Raw genomic sequence first — 22,578 nt, forward strand, 5'->3', positions numbered from 1 at the left:
AGGGGCAATTTCTGGTCTGGTGACTATGAACTTCTCAAAACATTTGGACTACAGACTTCTCCTATGTCATCCGTAGCTGGTGGATACATAAATAGCTTTTTCCCATCCTTCTTTGTTGAAATTTCCAGCTTACTTTTGTGCTTTTCTTGAACCTAGGGTCACTATCCCTCTGATTCTAGCAAGCAACTAATTTTACTGGAATGTTCTGCTCAGGTACCAAAAAGAAAGAAAAATGAAAAGGTATCATTTATAGGAGAATAGAAGGAAGGGCACTGTATTTTAATCAAGCCTGGATAAGTTTCTTAAAGGTCTATCTTAGGAATGCCCCTGAACACTCCCATATTAGTCTCTTAACATTCTTGCATCATTTTACAACAGTCAGGATTTAGCTGCCTTTGATTACTGGCAAGCCAACAAGGAAGCTTTCTTGTTTCTTTTCATTAGTTCCTGCTTGGACACAATTTCCATCAATATGTGTTTTTGCCATTGATTGAGCAAAGGGAACTGGAGACTATATTCAGCAATGGCCAGGTGTGCTTTCATTTTGCATCCAGCTGAAAGTGAGCTACTACTTGATGGTTTTATGTCTATCACTTTTTTTTTTACAGCATTTATATTCCGCCCTTCTCACCCCAAAGGGGACTCAGGGCGGATCACATTACACATATAGGCAAACATTCAATGCCTTTTAACATAGAACAAAGACAAGACAAACATAGGCTCTGAGTGGGCCTCGAACTCATGACCTCCTGGTCAGAGTGATTCATTGCAGTGATTCATTGCAGCTGCTCTCCAGCCTGCGCCACAGCCCGAGCTATTCATACCCTGCTTTTCTGTCGTAAACGACATTCAGAGCGGCTCACTGTTCTGGCTGGATTGCAGTCCTCTCCACTGTCCCAGGAGAAGCCCTTGAACAAGGCCAGAAGTTCATTTCATCACCTTTGTCACCCTCCTGCGTGATCCATTGCATCTCTGTGCTCTGCTGGATGTCTAGTGCAGACTCCTCCGGTTCAATAAATGCAGTAGTTCTTTTGTCTAACTCCATCTCAACATCTCTGTGCTTCTGCTCTTCTAACTCAATTGACGTTTTTCAAATGTATCATATTTGGACTTTCTTGTAGGAGAAAGTTAAATGTCCTGTACACAGGGGTACCCAACAGACCATATTAAAGACGTTGTGGAATGGTCCTGGAGATCCATACTACATTTCCACTGTATATTATGTAGAGCTTATAAACAGTGCTGTTAGAATCAAAACTTTCAAGATCCCACAGATAATATGGCTACATTGCTTAGGGAGTTTGGGGAACTGTCATCTAGAAACTACAGTCTCCCAACTTATTTTAAAATAAGACAGGCGATATTGCAGCCCTGATACATACAGAAAGAGACTGAATATGTGTGGCTTCAAGAATCCCACCATGTATAGCATCAGGATCCAGATTCATTATGAATTTTGCTACAGTGGTGTGCACTGTTACACAGGCAGTAGACAACCGCCGGGATTCATTATGGTAGGAGACCTATTGGAACAATTCACAAGTACCTTCTCTCCAAACATAACACTCCTGTGTACAACCTCTATCCAGAAGGTTTTGTACTATACCATTGTTTAGCACATAGCAACAACTCTTTGCCTCCAGGCCACATTTGGTCCCCGGACACCTTGATTGTAACTTGCTATGGGTTCCCAAGCCCCCCAAATTCCATGAGCAAGCCAGCAGTTCAGCTGTTTACTGGGCAGGGCATGGAAATGTCAAAAGGAAGAGGCCTATGGAAATGATCATTTGCATCTTCTAGTAAATCATATGTCCCTAGTTTGTTAAACAGTTATTTTGTTCAGGTATATGTGTGGTGTTCGATAGGGAAGTTACGCATCATTATTTTCATTTAAATATGCTTTCGAAGAGATGGAAATTAATAGTCCTGTTCTTCCTCTCCCCTCCTGACCTACACTGTGTTCCACTGTTTGAATAGGGAGAGAGGTGCTCTTTTCTTTTCTTGTGAGGAGAAAGAAGAAAGGAAGCTGGGTAACTGTGTTAAGAGTGGAGAAATGAGACTATGGAGGAGGATAGGTGGATAAGGTGCAAGTAGAGATACCAACTTTGTTCACACTCACTATGATTATCAGTTTGTTGCCCATTGACATGTGGCTTTGGTGGCCAAAAGTTTGTCCCGTCACATATAGCACAATGTTGCCTAGTTGAGTGCTTGTGTGTGTGTGGTATCAGGAACCAGCAGAATTTTTCCCTCAATGTGCTGGGGACTAGCATTATATTTGTGCCCATTGGCTATGACTGTTTCTGGCTTTTCTGGAAACTTGCCATGGCTGGCAGCCAATAGCTTGGAGAATATCACAGGCCCTTTGAATAGCACTACTCTAGTTTTTGCTACAGTGAACGCATCTAAGAATTAAAATCATTCTATTTTGTAAGAATTTTCTTTCAAGGCATTCTGTCCTTTAAAATCCATCCTCTGTCTTCCTATCCTCATCTTCCAAGTAATTGGTGTCAAGTAATGCCTCTTCTGTGTTGTGGGCTGTGTGTTTATGCTGCAAGGGTAGACTTAGTCTTTGTTTCCTTGTAGCCAACAGAGATTTGCCTTCATCTCAGTCAAAGCTTGGAGTGAGACATTATTCCCTGTTGAACACAAAATGTTATGTGATTTTGGAAGCTAAACTAACCTGGATAGTACTTGAGTGGGAAAAAGTCAACAGTTTCTAACTAGGACTAGGAAAGAATCCTGCCTAAAACTATTAAGAGTTGCTGGTAGTTATAAAGTTGTTAATTGAAGGTAAAAATTAACTCTTGAAGTTCCATTCAGTCTGTTAGTAGATTGATCTGTCTGATAGCAAGTCAGTTTTAATCTTGTCTGCCAGACTTTGCTTGGTGTTACATTTATTTAAACTGTATTTGATAGATTTAGGTCCCTTCCACACTACTGTATAAAATCCATATTGAACTGGACTATATGGCAGTGTGGTTCAAAGCAGATACTGTGGTTTATCTACCATGATATTCTGGGTTATATGGCTGTTTGGAAGGGCCCTTACACTCCTTTTATTAAACTTAAAGGGTTAAGCCCACCCCTACCCCCGTATTTTAGTATTAATTTAGATAGGGGTGTCAAACTTTTGGAAGAAGAAGAAGAATTGTTTTTGGCTACACATAAATATGTGAAGACTATCAATAACTGATGAGCATTTTTTCCCCTTTATATCCACCACCACAAATAAGGAAGAAAAGTCCTTGCATAATAATCCTAATTAAGTGCCACCCTGTTTAGAGGGTCTTTTAAAATCATCAAGCAGGTCTTCTGGCTGAGGTGTTGGCAGTTATAATGCAAATTTATGGATAATGCTCCAATGTTTGTAGACGCAACATACTCTGATTATTCCATTCTGTTATCATCTACAAAGTTCGCACTTGAAAACCATGCAGTCGAGTTAGAAAAAAGCCTCATAATGTTTTAAATAAGTTTATGATTTTGTGTTGGGATGCATTCACAGGTATTCTGGGCTGCATGTGGCCCATGAGGGAGGTGCAGGTTGAACAAGCGTGGTCTAGATGGAGCAATGCTTTGACTTCCAAGTAGACTTGAACGTACTTAGTCCTAACCTTTTTTATACTGGTTTTAAACCACTTCATTGGATGTGTTGCAATAGCAAATTCCCAGATTAGTTTAGTGTTTACACCTTATATTTTGGTTATTTAATATTTAATGTTTATTTTACTTAAGTGATATTTGTCTTTACTGTTCTAATGTATGTAAAATAATTATGTAAAATCATACTATGTATTTTTGACATTAATATTGAAATCTGAAATATATAGTTTTTACTTTCTTACAAATTATTTTTAACTCTCAGAATCCTTCAAACAGTAAAAAATTAAATTTACCAAGTCATGATCTTAATCTTCCTATTGAAAACCATTGAATCATGCATTGCATAAATTATCTGATGCTAATGAAGCATAATAAATCTGAAAATGCTTGAGATAATTGATGTTGATGAAAGAAGGGTCTGTTCTCTTTTGTCGAAATATTTTTTACTTTATTCCGATTTCTCCAGGTTGAGCTGTAGCCATGTCCAAAGTTTGAAGTTAATACTCAGGAGAAGTCTATATGTTGTGTTCAGTGTGTATTTGCACTTACCATGCTTCCTTTGACTGTAAGATATGATTTTGCCAGAAAGCATTTCGATTGCGTCAGCCTAGGAAAGGAGTTCCTTAGTCCAAGAACCAAACAAGTTAAACAACTTCTAGCAGGAAAACATGTAGGAAAATGTAACTGAAGGCAAATCCAAGGAAAAGGAAGCAAACATATTTTAGGGCTAAAGATCTCTATGCATGATGCAATGACAGTATTTCCACCTGTTTGCTATCTGTCCTTTGCTTTAAAGGCTCCTATTTGACTCCAAGGATAGATTGGGCCTCTGTCAAATTGGTCTTACAGTTAGCTGTAAGACATTTTCCAAAATGTTAAACTGAAATCTGCTTTTCTGTAATTTCCCTGTTTTAGTCCTGTCCTTTAAAAGTGCAGAGAATATGTCCGCCCATTTCCTATATGGCAGATGTTCAGATATTTGAAGACACCTATCATGTGTTTTTAAAGTTTCTCTTCCCCTAGAGGATAAAAACTGTCAGTCTTAATATGTTTGAGAAGCAATATGCAATTATATTCCAGTTGCTGGGGAACATGAGCTGGAGCGTGTTGCTGGCTGTCCTCCTGGGGATTTCTCATAGGCATCTGGTTGGCCGTAATGTGAACAAAACTCTGCACTAAACAGGTTTTTGGTTTTTGGTCTGGTCCAGGATGGTTTGTGTTTTTCTTCATCTTATAGATATTTGGTTTAGATTTTGTAATGAAATTAATAGTACCTGTTGAAAATCCCCCCCCCAAAATATTTGCCACTGACATTTACTACGTCAAATTCCAGTTGCCTGACGGTTCCAAGATTCCTCTGCCTCCAATAATTCTGGGTAAACTTGGATCAGATCCTCGCAAGAAAACAGTTTGTGTCTATGGCCATTTGGACGTCCAACCTGCAGCGCTAGAAGATGGCTGGGATAGCGAACCCTTCACTTTGGTTGAAAGAGATGGTAAGTTGTTTAGATCCTTGGCTTTAAATTTCTGATATGAGAGATACAATAATAATAATAATAAAAATAAAAACTTTATTTCTAGACCGCCCTCTCTCTCCAGAAGGACTAAGGGCGGATAACATACATATAAACGGCAAACATTCAATGCCACAATTTCCTCATGAACTAATGTCTGAACTATTCTTATTAAAGGCTGTCTTTTAGATATGTTGTTTCTCTTTTAATTAAGCATCCATAACTATTGCTTTACGTTTTGTAGTTTTTTCTGTTAACTACTTGGGCTGTGTCACTTCTCTGTGAGAGTAAAATAACTGCTTCTGCTTTGGTTTGCACCACAAGCCACAACTGGAAACAATATTTGTGGTGGCAAAGTTGATGATGCCAGAATACTTGAATGTAAGCAAAGCAATGGTAGAGTCCTAGTTGTGTTCATTTGGATATAAGTCTCACAGCGTGTTCAGTAGGTGCTCAGTCCTTTGCAAATATGTTTTAGAAATGTGCACATGCAAAATGATTATATTAAGGCACAATCAGTGTACGGCCTTCTGTGCATACTCTTCTTGTCTCCCAAGAGATAGAGAAATCAATATAAAACATCATACCCAAGAGCGTGAAGGGCATTTTTAGGGGGGAAATCCCAGGGAGGACTCAAAAGTGAGTTAGAGGGTTACATGTGGCTATGTGACTCTGGCTATATTGGATTTATCCATTTGTGGTAATGAGTTGTGATTAAGTGTTGAGTGAAACAGTGTATTGTGTTTTGATGTAACAACATGGATGAACCAGTTCATGTTTCCTGCCCTTAAAGATCAGGAGGAGGAAAATCTAATAAAAATTCTAGGCTGATGTAAAAATTGATGTGTGTTTATGTTTGTTAGAGCATGGGTTTGAGAAGAATAGGATATGACACTAATATGTTTCTTATTTATACTGCTCACTGGTCATGGGTGGCTTGGCATGCACTTCACAAAGGAAAGGTACAGTGCCACATTCTGTTGTACATTCAGTTTTTTTTAATGACAATGCATCTTTCGGTAAAGACAAAGTGCTGAAAATACCTTTGCATTTTTATGCTACCTCAGCCAGTCCCGCAATGAAAATTACTTTGTGCTTTATCCATTATAGTAATAGATAAGCTTGTGATTTTGATCCAGAAGCTGATGACTCAGCTAATGTAAACTGTCATTGTGGCTACTATAGTATCCTATGGCTTGCCAGTCAGAGTTCTTTAAATAATGAAAACAGTCGGTGAGAAGATTCAGACATGGCATTGAGAATTAAAAGTGAGCCATGAAGCCTTTGAGCTACAAGTTCCTTCCCTAACAAATTCTGAATCTTTATCCATGTCTTCAAGGGTAGATAATAATTTTTTACTCATTCTAAACATAACATTGGACTGTCAGTGTAATTTGGGTGTGCTCACCTGTGCGAACTGAGTTGGAAGGATAGGGATCATATGCCCAGGCCTGGCGAAATGCCATTGGGAAAACGTTAAGCAGAGCCTTCATTTGCAACTTGTGTAATATTTCAACATGAAGCTGGGTGTCCTTAGCCTGTTATACCAGAATGCGTAGCAGAGATAACTTCTTCCGCTTGGCTTGTTCCATGCTACGGGAATAGGTTTTCAGTGCCTGCTGCACATCATGTTTAAACTGGCCTTGAAATCAGAAAATGCTCCTGGTTTGGGGCATGTCCAAACACCAGCGAGTCATGCTCCAAAGCAAAAGTAATAGTAGGGCAATGTGACGGGGGATGTGTTTTGTGCCTTGTGTGCAATTGCATTCAACGTGCATGTGTTTTCTTGTTCAGAACAGCAGTTGTGAGAGACCAAATCAGGATGGAGAATGCAAGAAGTAGGGAGAACTTGAGTTTAACTTCTTTTTCTTCACTACTGTCTTAACAGTTGTGGTATAAGACAGGGGTCCCCAAACTTTTTAAACAGGGGGCCGGTTCATGATCCTTCGGACCGTTGGAGGGCCGGACTATAGTTGGCCACCGAGCAATAATAATAATAATAACAACAACAACAATAAAAAAGAGGGTTGGAAGAGACCCTTTGGGCCATTGAGTCCAATCCCCTTCTGCCTTTGTGCACCAAAAGGACAAGCAAAGCACCCCTGACAGATGGCCACCCAGCCTCAATGTTTATTATTATTATTATTATTATTATTATTATTATTAATAATAATAATAATAATAAAGAGGGTTGGAAGAAACCCCTTGGGCCATTAAGTCCAACCCCCTTTTGCCTTTGTGCACCAAAAGCATAAGCAAAGCACCCCTGACAGATGGCCACCCAGCCTCAATGTTAATAATAATAATAATAATAATAATAATAATAATAATAATAATAATAATAAGGGTTGGAAGAGACCCTTTGGGCCATTGAGTCCAATTCCCTTCTGCCTTTGTGCATCAAAAGCACTAGCAGAGCACCCCTGACAGATGGCCACCCAGCCTCAATGTTAATAATAATGATTTTGTGATACGAAATCCAGCATATCTATCTTGTTTGCTGTGTCATACAATATAATAATAATAATAATAATAATAATAATAATAATAATAATAATAATAAGGGTTGTGAGACCCCTTGGGTCATTTAGTCCAACCCCCTTCTGCCCTTGTGCCATGGGGGCCGGATAAGTAGCTTCGATGGGCCGCATCCGGCCCCCGGGCCTTAGTTTGGGGACCCCTGGTATAAGATGTAGTTCTTTTAACCTTGGTTGTAGGACCCTGGTATCATTGGTAGCTTTCCCTCTGGGACAAATAACAGTGTGAGGAGCAGTTTTGGTGTTTTGTTTTTTGCAGTTGCAGAACAGGGATTCCTTATTTTAGGGAGGATCTTTCATACCCTGTTTCCCCTAAAATAAGACATCCCCAGAAAATAAGACCTAGTAGAGTTTTTGCTGAATTGCTAAATATAAGGCCTCCCCCGAAAGTAAGGCCTAGCAAAGTTTTTGTTTGGAAGCATGCCCGCCAAACAGAACATCAGAGCATGCAGGATTGGTAAATGTATGTACCATAAAGTGTTGTACATGGAAATATTGGTAGTAACAAGAAATTCTAGATAGGATTCACAGTTTGTCTGGTTATGCTGGTTTATGATAACTACTCTACAGTATATAATAAATGTTCATTTTTTTTGTTCAACAATAAATGTGAATTCTTCTTCATGGAAAAATAAGACATCCCCTGAAAATAAGACCTAGAGCATCTTTGGGGGCAAAAATTAATATAAGACACTGTCTTATTTTTGGGGAAACACGGTAACTGATCTTTAAAGGCAAAGCAATAATACACATCTTAACCACATGATGTTTCAGCTGAACAACCTTTTCTCTACAGTGGGCTCGCGAATGCAGCCAGAAGTCAGCCATGTGGCTTATAAGTAGTCTGTAGCTGCCCCTGTGAACTGTATAAGTTAATGGTGAGCAAGCACTGACTGTGATATAATCTCTGTGAGAAGATATTGTAGTGATTGTATAGAATTGAAACGAAGCATCAGATTCCTTAAAAGGTCTTCCTTTGTCCCTTCTGCTGTTGAGGAACTACTATTCCCATCAGACCTCACTATTAGCAGTTCTGGTTCTGGCAGGTAGATGATGGGACCCAACAATAACACACAGTTACAGCACTATGATTCCACTCATCTGCCATGACTACATCTTGTGAACACCTGGGAATTTAATTTGGTCAAAGCTAAATTTCCCTCCAGCAGTGAATTAAAATATTCCTCCTTAAAATGCAAATCCAAGGATTCCATAGGATGGAACCAGCACAGTTATAGTGGAAACATAGTGCTGCAATCGTGTAATATGAAAGAGGGTTCCCAAGGCCTGCTACTTTGCTAGCTCTGCCATATAAGATGCTACATTTGAGTTGTTCAAGGGGTAGCTTTATAAGGTATGTTCATAACCGGATTGCATGGATGTTTTGTGAGTCACAGCTGGATATATGAGATACCTTCATTAGCAGGTATTGTATTTGAGGAGGATATCAAAACTTTTGTCTTCAGCCGCTCTTTCACATACGATTTGGGGCAACTAGTGTCCAGAGGCATTGTTCTTACTGGGATTTCAGAAGATGAGCTTTCTTTAAAATAAAACTATGGTAAATGTGCTAAGATGCAGCAATCATGAAAGAACAATAGTTTTGGATCGCATGATAAAGGTATCATGCTTCGGTTTGTCATTTGTCATTGCTTTAGGTAAGCTCTATGGCCGAGGGTCTACAGATGACAAAGGCCCAGTCCTTGCCTGGCTAAACGCCATTGAAGCTTATCAACAAACTAATCAGGTATTGTAGTGCATTCCATTAAACTTGCTTTGCTGGTAGAAAATTAAACTCTTGGCCTTTGTATCAAGCTACTATGGTTATCGGTAGAGATAAAAAATTAAACCTGCTGAATTTGAAATAAGATAAAGAGAGCTGACATAGTTTGCTTTCATGCTGAAGGTCAGGTTTTGTGGTTTTTTAATCATGATTTGCTTTTATCTTTTATGTTCTGGTCTCTGTGGTTTCAAGAGCACACCATTGATACAAATAACCTGAATGCACTTCTCTTTGTTCTTATATTAATTGTTTGGCATTATTAATTATTGTTTAGAAACGGTGTACTTTACACACCATCATGTGTTATTTCTTCTATTTTCCTCTTTCTCATCTCTCTTCTGCTCCTTCTGTCACAATGTTCATTCATATAGTTCTTTTCACATGGTGATAGAAGGGCTTTTTTAAACTGTTTGGAGGTCTTTCAAAGAAAAGTTAATATCCAGCCTTCTGTGGTTAGGGAAATCTGCAACCTAGTGACATCAAATGGCACTGCAGTCTACAGATTTATATTAACTAAAACCAAATAATGCTGCATATTCCTAAGGATGCCTTGGCATGAATGCCAAGTTGCAGATGGATACCTAAGTTACCTTTTATGATTTATCAGAAGTATCTAACATTTTGTCATCAACTTACAAAGAGCAGGATACATTTTACTTCCATTTTTTCTTTTTTAAATACAAGACATAGAAAAAGAATAAAGGGAATGATGAAGAAAACAAGCAAATATAGGTACCAGAGCACCTGAATACATCTTATTTATTATTTATTTGTTTACCATATTTATATCCCATTTTTCTCTACCCCGAGGGGGACTTAAGGCGGCTTACAAATGGCAGTTGTGCAGCGCCTTGGGCATAAAAACATAAACATGAAATAAAATTATATTAAAATTGATACGAACATAAAACATAATTAAAATACATTCCAATGTTAAGACACGTCATCCAAAGGCAAGGTCTAAATCCAATCCATAATCAATCTTGATAAGGGGGAATCATTACTGAAAAGTTCAGATTTGAGAAATGAAATGCCTTATGAAAGGGAAAACACTTTTGCTCCTATGATAATTGTTTTCTGTCCCTGCAGGAAATCCCAGTTAATGTCAAGTTTTGCCTAGAAGGTATGGAGGAGTCTGGCTCTGAAGGCCTAGATGACTTGATTTTTGCACAAAAGGATGCTTTCTTCAAAGATGTAGACTACGTTTGCATCTCTGATAATTACTGGCTAGGGAAGAAGAAACCCTGCATCACCTACGGTCTCAGGGGCATCTGCTATTACTTCATAGAGGTAACTCACCAAAAAGTATTACTGTTAGAGAAGCCAGGACAAGAACTGGGATAGTACCTGCAATTTTACATATATATATAGTCTATAAAAGGTCAGTTCAGTTTTTGAGCAAAGGATAATAGGAAATAATAAGTAGGCTTTCTGAAACAAAAATCCCACAGATCAGTCTACAGCAGTGGTTCTCAACCTGTGGGTCCCTGGGTGTTGTGGCCTACAACTCCCAGAAATCCTAGCCATTTTACCAGCTGTTAGGATTTCTGGGAATTGAAGACCAAAACATCTGGGGACCCACAGGTTGAGAACCACTGGTGTACAGAGATTTGTATCAACAATTTAATTTTGACACTGAAAGTGATCTGAAAGAATAAATTAGTAGAAAGCATGGTTTCTGACTATTAATGAAACGTGTTTTTGTTTGCTTAAAGGTGGAATGCAGTGACAAGGACCTTCACTCTGGAGTGTATGGTGGCTCAGTGCATGAGGCTATGACAGATCTCATTTCTTTGATGGGTAAGGCCTATGCTTTCTAGTTCTGGTTTCAAGTAGGAATTATCAAGATACTGGTTCAGAAGCAATAATACATACTTAGTTCAAAGGTGGTGACGTCCCACACTCAAGCTGAAAACCTAGGATAATAACAAGGTTAAAGATTGACAGATCAGCTAGAATCTTAATGAGAGGGCAAAGATCTCTCTGTTGGACAGAATTTATCAAATCTCTTCTGCATTTAGACAACGTGCATAAGGCACGGTGAAAAGGTTTCAGCTAATATGCAGTGAGCTTGCATTGCACTCACTGTGTGGCCTCAGTTTTGTTCCTCAGATCTCACTAGCTGCAAAATAAGTATTCAGAAAAGAAGTCTGGCTTGCGCAAGTAAAAAGGGATGGTGCACATACATCCCTAACTAGGCCTGGTGAGCTTCTTTTGTCCAATTTGTCACTGTGGTTGTACCTTCCTTGCTCTGCTGCTTGCGGTGGTACCAAAAACATGCCTTGCTTGCTACAACAATAACAACAACAATAACAACAACAACTATTGTTTCTTATCCACCTCTTCTATGGCAGGTTACAGCATAACTAAAATGCATAATCATTGTAAAAATTATATAAATAATAATTAATACATAATAAATACTAATAATAATAATTGTGGTAAACAGTGCTGTTATCAAAATTATATAAATATACCTGTTTCTTCAAAAGATCCATATTAAAATGTATTTCTATAATATACATATTAAAATACACAGAACCGAGATTAGCCCTCCCCTTGGACTGATGTCTCCCTTTGGCATCTTCTCAGCTGAGCTTTTGAAGCCAAGGAGTCATAGCTTGGATCCGAACTCTTGAGTTGTGGGATTTTTTCATTTCACCTGCTAAATTGGTCTAGACTTCTTGAACATTTTCCACTCGTGGCCCCCTTCCACTCGAGAAATGTTTACATGACTCCCAGGTATATAGGTACAAAAATCAAACATTTACTGAAAATAAATCAGTATTTGCAAGGCCTGTTAAACAGGGTGATTTTCTTTTTTGTGGAGTACAGTTGGAGCACTTTCTGTTGGATTCACTGTAAACACGGCACATTGTTGCTAACAGATTTGCGTAAATGGGTAGCATTCAGAAATCTTTTTTATTGCCAAATTCATGTGACCCCAGCATTGAGCTAAGGCGTCAGGATCCACAGTTTAAAAAGCAGTGGTCTAGACTACGTTATAGTTGTTCTAAGTTTATTTATGTGTTCAAGGCCTTTCTACAGACCATGTGTAAAATATATATATGAAGCACAAATAAACATTCATATTCATAGTTGGACCCCGTCACCAAGATATTTCTTTGTGTATTCAGAACACTTCTGGTCCCAGGCATTTGGGATAAAGGATACTCCATGTGTACAGATATTTTTGTCCCTTACCTAGATCCCATTCGCAGTACACAATTATGACAAAAGAATTCTCCTTTAATTGCCAGGGTTTCATTTTGTTTGTAGATGATAGATTGGATGTGTAGATTGTTGAGGCGCTACGGCATCATTTTAGCCACTTGGATCATTCCTCAATCTTGCCTGTAAGAGAAACAATGTGGTTTACAATTGCACCAAATGTTTCTTGGCTCTGAAAAAAATCAGAAAGGTCACTGCTTCTTAAAGCAATTAGACTAGGAAAATCTCTAAAATCACGTACACCCAGAGAGTTGTGTGTGAGAAAGAAACTTTAGACTATTCTAGTGGCAGTAAATTATCATCTTCTAGAAATTAATAACTAGAGACATGTGGTTGAGCAACACCAAGCAATTCCTTGGAAGAACTGTAGACAGATGAATCTCCTGAGCAAGCAGTTAAAGTAAAAGGTGTGTGAGTGATCATTACCTTTGAACCTGGGGCAAGTTGTGGTGTGAAAGAGTTTGTTTTTTAAATTGTGGAAGAAGAGTCAGGGTTGTTATTTTCCCATTGATACCATAGACGAATGTGCAGCATATGAGGTGCAAGTAGGTAACTATTCTTGCTCACAAATTTTCTTCCCTGAAGATCTTCCAGGGACCAAAAGGACTGCCTAAATGCATAAAAATACATGTGACAAAAACCAAAAATGACCAGAAGTTCACTTTTGTTTTGAAAACCAAGAGCTCTTTCACACTACACTATTACACTACACGATGGGTGTATCTACAGTGTTCCCTCACTACTTCGCGGTTCACTTTTCGCGGATTCGCTGTTTCACGGTTTTTCAATAAGCTCTAAAAGACTATTATAAATCATAAAAAATTACAATTTACATCCTAAGGAAGGAAGGAAGGAGAAGCCAAAGGGAGAAAAAAGGAGCCCAAGCAGCAACAGAAGGAGAAGGAGGCAATTTATCAACACACGATTGGTTGATAAAGACTGAAAATAGTGTATAACTTCTAAAATAATGTATAAATATTAAAATAAATATAGTGTCCCTACTTTGTGGATTTTCACTTATTGTGGGTGGTCCTGGAACCTAACCCCAGCAATAAGTGAGGGAACACTGTACACTATAGAATTAATGCAGTTTGATCTAACTGCCATGGCTCAATGCTATGGAATAACAGGATCTGTGATTTGGTGAGGCACCAGCATTCCTTGGCAAAGAAAGCTGAAGACCTTGTAAAACAACAACTCTCAGAATTCCATAGAATTTAGGCATGTCAGTTTAAGTGGTGTAAAACTGCATTAATTCTACAGTGTAGATGCACCCAGTGATTCCACTTTAAGAGCCATGTTGCCATCCTATGGAGTCCTGTGCTTGGAGGCTTACAGTGGGACATTTACAATTCTCAACCATTCTTGCATCTCCCCCAAACTACAAGTCCCAGGATTTCATAGCATAGAATCTGTGTAGTTAAAGTGGTATAACTTTATTTTATGAAAGGGCCCAGGTATGTGTTCTTTAAAATGGCAAATTGTGCTGAAAGCTGCTATCTATTTAAAAGGTGAATCTGAAAGTTTGCGGGAGAGGCAATTCATTTACTTTTTTTGGTCAAAATATGATTGGTCCCACGTTGCTTACTATTGAACAGAAGAGTGTTCAGTGACTGTTTATTTTTAAATTACTGAAGGTATTAAAACAGTTTGGCCCTGTATCCATGTCCAGTTGATAGGCGGATGATAGTGTACCACATTTCCTAATTCATCATCACCATCCCAGCGTTACCACTTGAGTTACCATTGAAATACATGGAGTGTTTCACAAAACGGAGATGTCTAGGAGTATCAACAACATGCATTTGAAAATTTCTGGATATTCCGGCTGCCTCTTAATAATGCATTATTTCTTCATGCAGCATCCTTAGTGGACAAGAAAGGAAAGATCCTCATTCCTGGCATTTACAATGCGGTGACTGCTGTCACAGACGACGAGCATGAACTTTATGACAGAATTGACTTCGATTTGGCAGAGTATGCAAAGGATGTTGGAGCAACACGGCTGCTGCATGAGACAAAGGTGTGGTGGCTCTCTTCTGTCTTGGGAGACCTGGACTTGGTTCTTTAGCAGTGCATGTCTTCTGTACCAATGATTCTCAAACGTTGGTCTTTCAGATGCTTTGGACTTCAATTCCCAGAATTCCTGTTTGTTAGTCAAATTGGCTGGTGCTTCTGGAAATTGTAGTCCAAAATACCTGGAGCACCAAAGTTTGGGAACCAGTGCACTCTATAGACACAGATGTAAATCAATACAGGTCGCATATTCAAAATTTCAAAATCCAAAAATTGCCACATGGGTGGCTGAGATACTGATGCCTTTGCTTTCTTGTGGTTTGATGTAAAAACAAACTTTGTTTCATGCACAAAAATATTGTGTGTAAAATTACCCTTAGGCTGTGTGTGAAAGATGTATATGGAACATAATTTCAAGTTTTGACCTGGGTCCCATCTCCAAGATATCTCATTATGTACATGCAAATGTTCCAAAATATGGAAGACTTCCAGTCTCAAGCATTTTGGATAAGAAATACTCAACGTATATATGTTTTGGCATTCTGGTTACCCTCTGTCAAGGATTTTAATATTGTTGTTCAGGGGACAATAGAATTGGAAAACAACATCAATTTGGTCAGATAACAACAACAACAACAACTTTATTTTTCTATCCCGCCTCCATCTCCCTGCAGGGACCCGAGGCGGCTAACGCAGGGCCAAGGCCCGAAAGCAATAAAACAAACTAAAAACAGATAAAACTAGCATCTTTAACTAAGTAAAACACATTAAGAACAGGCAATGACACTACAATAACAGTGAAAACCAATTTAAAACATGGAATAATAAAAAGACCACCATTTAGGAGAATAGAATAAAATGGGAGGGCAGAAATGATACTGTATTTCCAGTAATTTGAGAGGAAATGGTTTTCTGAAACCAGTGCTTTTCTTAAAAGCAACATTTTTGTACATTGAACTATCAGAAACCAAAGGTGTCAGTATCTTAGCCACACATATGGACAATTTTGTAGTTCTGGGTAAGTAATGTTCAGCCTGTAATAACAGAAAATCCACTCAAAGCAAACAATATCAAGCCAGATGAAATCATGATGAGTTGCCCAAGAGATTTTTGAAATAAGATTTTTGGAGTAGGTTGGAATCCATGAAGCCTTTTGGTCACGAGCTACACCTCTTGTCCTGATGGGATGACACCATTGGACACAACCCAATATATGTATAATTCGACATACATTCATTCTGGCTATGGACGTATAGACATATTATTTGAGAAGGAATTTACCTCTCCTATTTAATCTACTTTATAGAAAGATATCCTGATGCATAGGTGGCGATACCCCTCCCTATCACTTCACGGGATAGAAGGTGCTTTCTCTGGATCGGGTGCTAAAACGGTGATTCCTCGGAAAGTGATTGGAAAATTTTCGATCAGATTGGTGCCAGACATGACTCCAGAAACCGTAACCCAGCAGGTATGTGTCACAGATGATGAGAAAGCTAAGCCAGCTCAGCAGGATTCAAACAGTTGGCCTTCTCCTGCAGAGAAAGAACCCAAGTTTTAGGCTGGTCTAGGATGAATCAAACCACGTATAGTCTTTAAAAATGAAAATGCATCTTATATAGCAGATATACTCGTTGGCTCTAACATTGTCATTTATTGGGTCCTGCATCTAGTACAGTACTATCCACTCTGACTTAGAACCACTTCACATTTTGTACAGTGGAATTGCAGTGCCTACTCTGTACACAATGTGAAGTCTTATTATTTCTGTTCTGTTTGGGTTTTTTTATTTAAAAAAACATGACATTGTGTAAGGCAGGGTGCACATGAAGCGTTTAGAGCATAAATTGAAGTACACTTTACTTCCCAGAACAGTGGTGCTCAGGGAACCATGGTTCACCTGGAGAGCCGTAGAATGAGAAGACATGCTTCACACTTGCCTCATATGTTGCAAGCTAAACCCCATTTTCTAAACTGCAGGATGGCCTTGAAGATTGATTTGTTTTCTGTAATCCTTTCATGATTGTGGTGCAGGCAGACTCCACTGGACTTTAATTCCCCCCCCCCCAACAGACATACACAGATATTTTCTGTACTCATTCACTCCTGAACTGTTCTTACATAGATGTGTTTTTTTCAAAACCGAATGTGACCATAAGTCACTTGGAAAAAGATTTGGAAAAAGATTCTCTCTTTCATATAAAATAAGTTGGTACAGTGAGTGGGGAGGTTTTTAAAATCTTATATTCTCTAGGGCAGTGGTTCTCTACCTGTAGGTCCCCAGATGTTTTGGCCTATAACCCAGAAATCCCAACCAGTTTACCACTTGTTAGGTCTTCTGGAAGTTGAAGGCCAAAACATCTGGGGACCCACAGGTTGAGAACCACTGCTCTAGGGGCTGATTTCCACACATCCCTTACAGGGCATGGGAGGCATTTTTTAAGGAATTGTGAAAGGTGACATAGTGAACAGACAGTAACCATGCTTAGCCTGTCTTAGAGGCTAAGATGCATTTTCTCTTGCGAAATCTTTTTTTGTTTATGTGGTAGAAGATTTGGAAGAATTTGAGGAATGTGAAAATGTGTGTGGGGTAAAGAGAAGATTACAAGCTTGACCAAGTGTGTTTCACCCTAATTTTAACTGATCTTACTATCATTTTTTTTCTTGACATATAAGAGGGAGTCCAGTGGCAGAGCTGTAGATCAACCCTGAATATCCTGCACAGATACTGACTTGCGGAGTGGGGATTGCTGCCATTGTTGTAGAGGCAGGCCATTATGGGTGAAGCTGTTCCTTCAAACTGTGTGATTAATGTAGTTGGCAAATAAAATATTTGTGTATGCATAATTCTAGGTTTGTATGCTCTGAAAAGGAGGTGAGCTTCACATCTCAAGAACAGTCTAGAGTTCACTTTTTAGAGGTGTTTTTTTTTTTTTTTTTTTTTGGATGGGGACAGGGACGACAACTCTTAATTCCATTCCAGGTTTGCTTCTTCCTGAAAGCCTTAACTAGTAATAGCGGTGGAAATCATCTTCATCTTTCATTTACTTATTCTATTGATACAGGTTCAGGATTACTTGTCCAAAAAGTTTGCTGAGCTGCAGAGCCCCAATAAATTCAAAGTGTATCTCGGCCATGGTGGGAAGCCTTGGGTGTCAGATTTCAACCATCCCCACTATATGGCTGGCAGAAGAGCCATGAAAACAGGTCAGTTGTCTTTCTTAAGATCTCAATCACTTGATTAGAATGCCCTAAAGCAGTGGTTCCCAACCTGCAGTCCGTGGACTACCAATGGTCACCAAGAACTAAAATATGGTCCACGCCCTCACCATTACTACACCGTTGTAACAAGAGTGACTGGTCTTGCGAAACGCTCTTATAGTGCCGAGGCAATGAGGATGTCGGGAAGGGTGGGGGGGCTGGCTACGAAAGGTGCAACAAGCCTCCTGACTGCTGCTTCTCCTCCTCCCTCCCCCTGAGCAGAGCCGTTCCATGTGGGGCCTGGAAGCGGGGCGCTTTGGTGTTTTCGTTTTTAGGTCTCTTCCTGGGGTTATTTGGGGTGCTGATTCAGAAATTGCATTGGATAGACCACATCCGTTCTAGATTATTAAATACGGTTTTCTGTGGGTGAGCAGATGGTGGCTACTGAATGGCATATGTTCTGTATCAGAAACTAGAGCTGATGTGGTCTATTTAATGCAATTTTCTGGATCAGCACCCTAAATAACCAAACCGAATCTAAAGTTGACCAAAAACTGATTTGTAACCCTTTTGGTACTAATGTTGGAGAGTGGTCCCTGGTCAAAGTGGTCCCTGGTCAAAAAAAGTTTGGGAGCCACTGCCCTAAAGAAAGGACAGTTGTTAAAATTCAGTTAACAAACATTGTTAGTACAGAACTTAAATCAGGTAACCCTTGCCATTGAAACCAGTGTTTATCAGTGTTTTGATGCTACTTAATTGGTTTTTCATACTGGCTGGATCCGAATAATCTCTTGGTCTGTGTTCATACAAATTCGCTTGAATATTCATCAAAAGATGAAGTTAGACAAGATGGATACTACAAGAATCTGCTTACTGATTAAAAGATGTGTGTGTTGTAGAAGTATTTGTTACAGAATGTGAAAATAGTTTTTGTATTCTTTCCCTGAAGTATTTGGTGTGGAGCCAGACTTGACAAGAGAAGGAGGGAGCATCCCAGTTACCCTGACTTTCCAGGAAGCTACTGGCAAAAATGTGATGCTGCTGCCAGTTGGGTCTGCAGATGATGGAGCCCATTCCCAGAATGAGAAACTCAACAGGTAAAGCACATTGCATACAGAGAAATAAGCTTAAACTTTTGAAAGCTATAGATGCATCTTTCCATTCCTAAGAGAGGATGTGCGGAATAGTCCTGTTTCCAACCTTATGCCCCCAAAGTTTGAAAAAGTGATGTTTTTGGATGATGATTCCCAGCATTGTCCAGCTGGCATTCTGAGAGCCGTCAACCCAAAAGGGCAACCTTTCCAAACCCTATCAGTTGCACAGACATATATGCCCTTATTCATTAACTACTTCCACCCTTTTGTCCCCTTTTTGCCACTCTCTAATTCTGACTCCTCAGCACAGTTCCCTAATTCTGTCTCTCATTTGTTTCACAGCAGGTTATTTTCAGCTCTTACTCAACTCCTTTTTCTTTTTTGCCCCAGCTAACCCCTTTCACATGTAAATCGTCATTCACTTTCTATCCTTTTACATTCACCTAGAACTCCTACTTAAACTTGACTCATCATACATGATTATAGTCTTTTGGTGTGTGGAAGACTCTGGCGTTTGCAGTTTTAAAAGAATACCAGACAGCTCTAGTGTCTCACTAAACTACATATCCAACAGTTCTATGGGATGCAGACATGGTAATTAAAGTATTACTAAAGTGCTTTAATTAAGTAGTGTGAAAGGGAGCAGTAGCAACACCTGTTATTACAGATTGAGGATCCCTTATACAGAATTCCCAAATATGAAATACTCCTAAATCCATGAGTGGCTGAGATAATAATACCTTTGCTTTCTGATAGTTCAAAGTACACAACCTATGTTTTCATGTGCAAAATTATTTAAAATATTTTGCATCAATTTATCTTCAGTCTATGTGTTTAGGATATATATGAAACCTCAGTTACTTTCATGTTCAGACTTGGGGACAATCTCCAAGATACCTCTTTATGGAAACCTGAAAACTCAAAAATTCAAAACACTTTTGGTTCCCAGTATTTTGTACAAGGGAATTAACTTATAGTACTAAGTAAATAATACTGAATCTTCCACCTCCCCCTCCCCAAGTATAATACTGGTTACATAAGGCCAGTTTAGGGATTGTAGCAATGTATACCCACTGAGTTTGCAATCCTGATTTGATCTAGCAAGATGACTCTTTCACTTCATGCCATTTATTTTTTCAACCTGTACTATTTATTTATTTATTTATTTTTATAGTATTTATATTCTGCCCTTCTCACCCCGAAGGGGACTCAGGGTGGATCACAATACACATATACATGGCAAATATTCAATGCCATTAGACATATGACATATAGACAGATACAGAGGCAATTTAACATTTCAGCTTCCGGCTTCATGAGGGTATGCTCGATTCTGGCCACAGGGGGAGCTGCTGCTTCACTGTCCACTTGTGACACCAAGTCCTTGGTGGAGTACTTCCTCATTCTTCCGCACACTGCTAAAAGGTTTTATGGTGTCATAAATTAGTTAAATTAGCCTCCCCGCATAAAGCGGTACCTAAATTTCCTACTTGACAGATGCAACTGTCTTTCGGGCTACATAGGTCAACAGCAAGCTTAATGGTCAGGAGGTCACTCCTACCTGGGCTGGCTTTGAATTCAACCTCTCGGTCAGTAGTGATTTATTGCAACTGGCTACTAACCAGCTGCGCCACAGCCCAGTCCAGCTGCGCCACAGCCCGGTACTAGGTTTCATCATGACAAGCATTGCTTCTATCCCCTCCAGTTTATGTCATTTGGGATTGCCAAAGGGACAGTAGCTACCTGAAGCTGTTGTTGCTTTGGGTCAGTTTAACCCTATTTGAAACACACACACTAGCATTGGTTAGCTTGGTCTGTTTTGTCTGCCCACATTAATACCACGTTTTTTCTTTCCCAGGTACAACTACATTCAAGGTGTCAAACTGTTGGGTGCATACCTCCACGAAGTTGCTTTGTTGAAGCACTGAATCCGAACCTTTTCTTTTGCAAATGAAGTTGCTTTGGGACGTGGAAGTTCCTTGGAGTCCTTCCTTGCACCTTTTTAGAAGTGCACTATTCTTGCTCCCTCTTCTGTCAGACAAATTTACACTGAAATGCTTGGCAAAATACTTTTGAACTCATTAATGAGCACTTTATGTGAACAGATCCCTGATTTTTTTTTATTTTGAAAAGGAAAGTGTGCTCACTTGCAAGCACTGCTACAGTACTGTGACTCCCTAATCTTTAATTCATTGCCAGTTATTCCAGTTAGAAGGGAGTGAGAGATGGGACAGAAGTCTAGTTTTTTTTTTTCATAACCTGATGTACGTGGTAGAAAATGACAACCCAAATCCCTTTCTTATTCTCCTGTTTTTTGTTTAGCAATCTTCCATTTCTCACATTGAACTGCACCAAGCCAGAATCGGAGGCCAACGTGCACATTTTTTGCTTGTGGGGAAACGCAAATTCTTGCCACACGTTTGGATAAGGCAACAAAATCCTCTGGAAAAGTTTAAAATGAACTGGAAGTAACTAGTAGTTAGGATAGCCTATGCCCTCCATTTTCTCCTATTAGACCTTGACAGACAATTTGTTTTCTGACTTCAGGCTTCTTTCATTTGTTTAACGACCTCCAGACACCATGCTCAATTGCATATCTTTGATTCTTAAAAACAAATTGATATTTTTTTTCTAACTGCTATTTGTATTTCATATGGAAAGCTGCTAAATAAATATAACTCTGACTCAATCAATCTGGTGGTAACTATTTCTAAAGAAGGGGATTGGGTAGATGGTTGGTATGCTGCAGTTAGCTAAAGGTAAAGGTTTCTCCTGACATTAAATCTAGTCGTGTCCAACTCTGAGGGTTGGTGCTCATCTCCATTTCTAAGCCAAAGAGTCGGCATTGTCCGTCGACACCTCCTAGGTCATGTGGCCAGCATGACTGCATGGAGCACTGTTACCTTCCCGCAGAAGTGGTACCTATTGATCTACTCACATTTGCATGTGTTCGCACCGCTAGGTTGGCAAAAGCTAGGGCTAATAGTGGGAGCTCACTCTGGATTCAAACCGCCAGCAAGTTCTGTTGGAATCTAGTCATGAAAATGAGCAAAATCTGGCTTACCAGTATTTAAAAAACTCTTAAAATCAGGACAGTAAATAAAGAACAACATTCAGAAAATGGGAATTCTAGACAGGAAACAATTAGGTCCAGCTAACACGTTCCAACAAAGTATTCCCTCAGGCAGGAATCAGCCATGCCTTGAAGCTGCAAGGCTTTTCAATGCTAATCAAATGCTAATTGCAACATTCACACTTGCCTCCAACAGACAAAGGGTTCTTTCCCCCACCCTGGACCTTCCACAGATATATAAACCTCCCTTGCCAAGTTTCCAACAGACCTCACAACCTGAGGTCTGTCATAGATGTGGGCGAAACGTCAGAAGAGAATGCTTCTGGAACATGGCCATACAGCCTGGAAAACTCACAGCAACCCATGGTTTAATTTGACCAGAAGAAACTAAAAAGCCATGAGCTTGCCCATTGCATCCTCTCTTTTCCAATATAGTTTAAGAAGATGGAAAGCTATTGCTTTTTAAATTAAATTACTAGTTTCTTATTGCACTTGTGGCCTTACTCTGATTAATATAACTATG

The 22,578-nt window shown here is 39.3% G+C and overlaps 1 protein-coding gene across 2 annotated transcripts in view; it reads left to right on the plus strand.

Moving 5' to 3' along the window:
• Positions 1-21,671, plus strand: part of cndp2 (carnosine dipeptidase 2) — a 32,971-nt gene extending 11,300 nt beyond the window's left edge. For both annotated transcript variants that reach the window (XM_008108739.3, XM_016992916.2), the window contains exons 4-12: positions 4,940-5,102; positions 9,316-9,404; positions 10,530-10,730; positions 11,156-11,240; positions 14,534-14,694; positions 15,994-16,158; positions 17,753-17,894; positions 18,838-18,985; positions 20,841-21,671. In XM_008108739.3, coding sequence (XP_008106946.1) covers positions 4,940-5,102; positions 9,316-9,404; positions 10,530-10,730; positions 11,156-11,240; positions 14,534-14,694; positions 15,994-16,158; positions 17,753-17,894; positions 18,838-18,985; positions 20,841-20,910 — 1,224 coding nt within the window. In that variant the 3' untranslated portion in view covers positions 20,911-21,671. The remainder of the gene's footprint in view (positions 1-4,939; positions 5,103-9,315; positions 9,405-10,529; positions 10,731-11,155; positions 11,241-14,533; positions 14,695-15,993; positions 16,159-17,752; positions 17,895-18,837; positions 18,986-20,840) is intronic.
• Positions 21,672-22,578: the final 907 nt, after the last annotated feature.

Source organism: Anolis carolinensis, chromosome 4, assembly GCF_035594765.1.
Source record: "Anolis carolinensis isolate JA03-04 chromosome 4, rAnoCar3.1.pri, whole genome shotgun sequence".
NCBI classification, from domain to species: domain Eukaryota; kingdom Metazoa; phylum Chordata; class Lepidosauria; order Squamata; family Dactyloidae; genus Anolis; species Anolis carolinensis.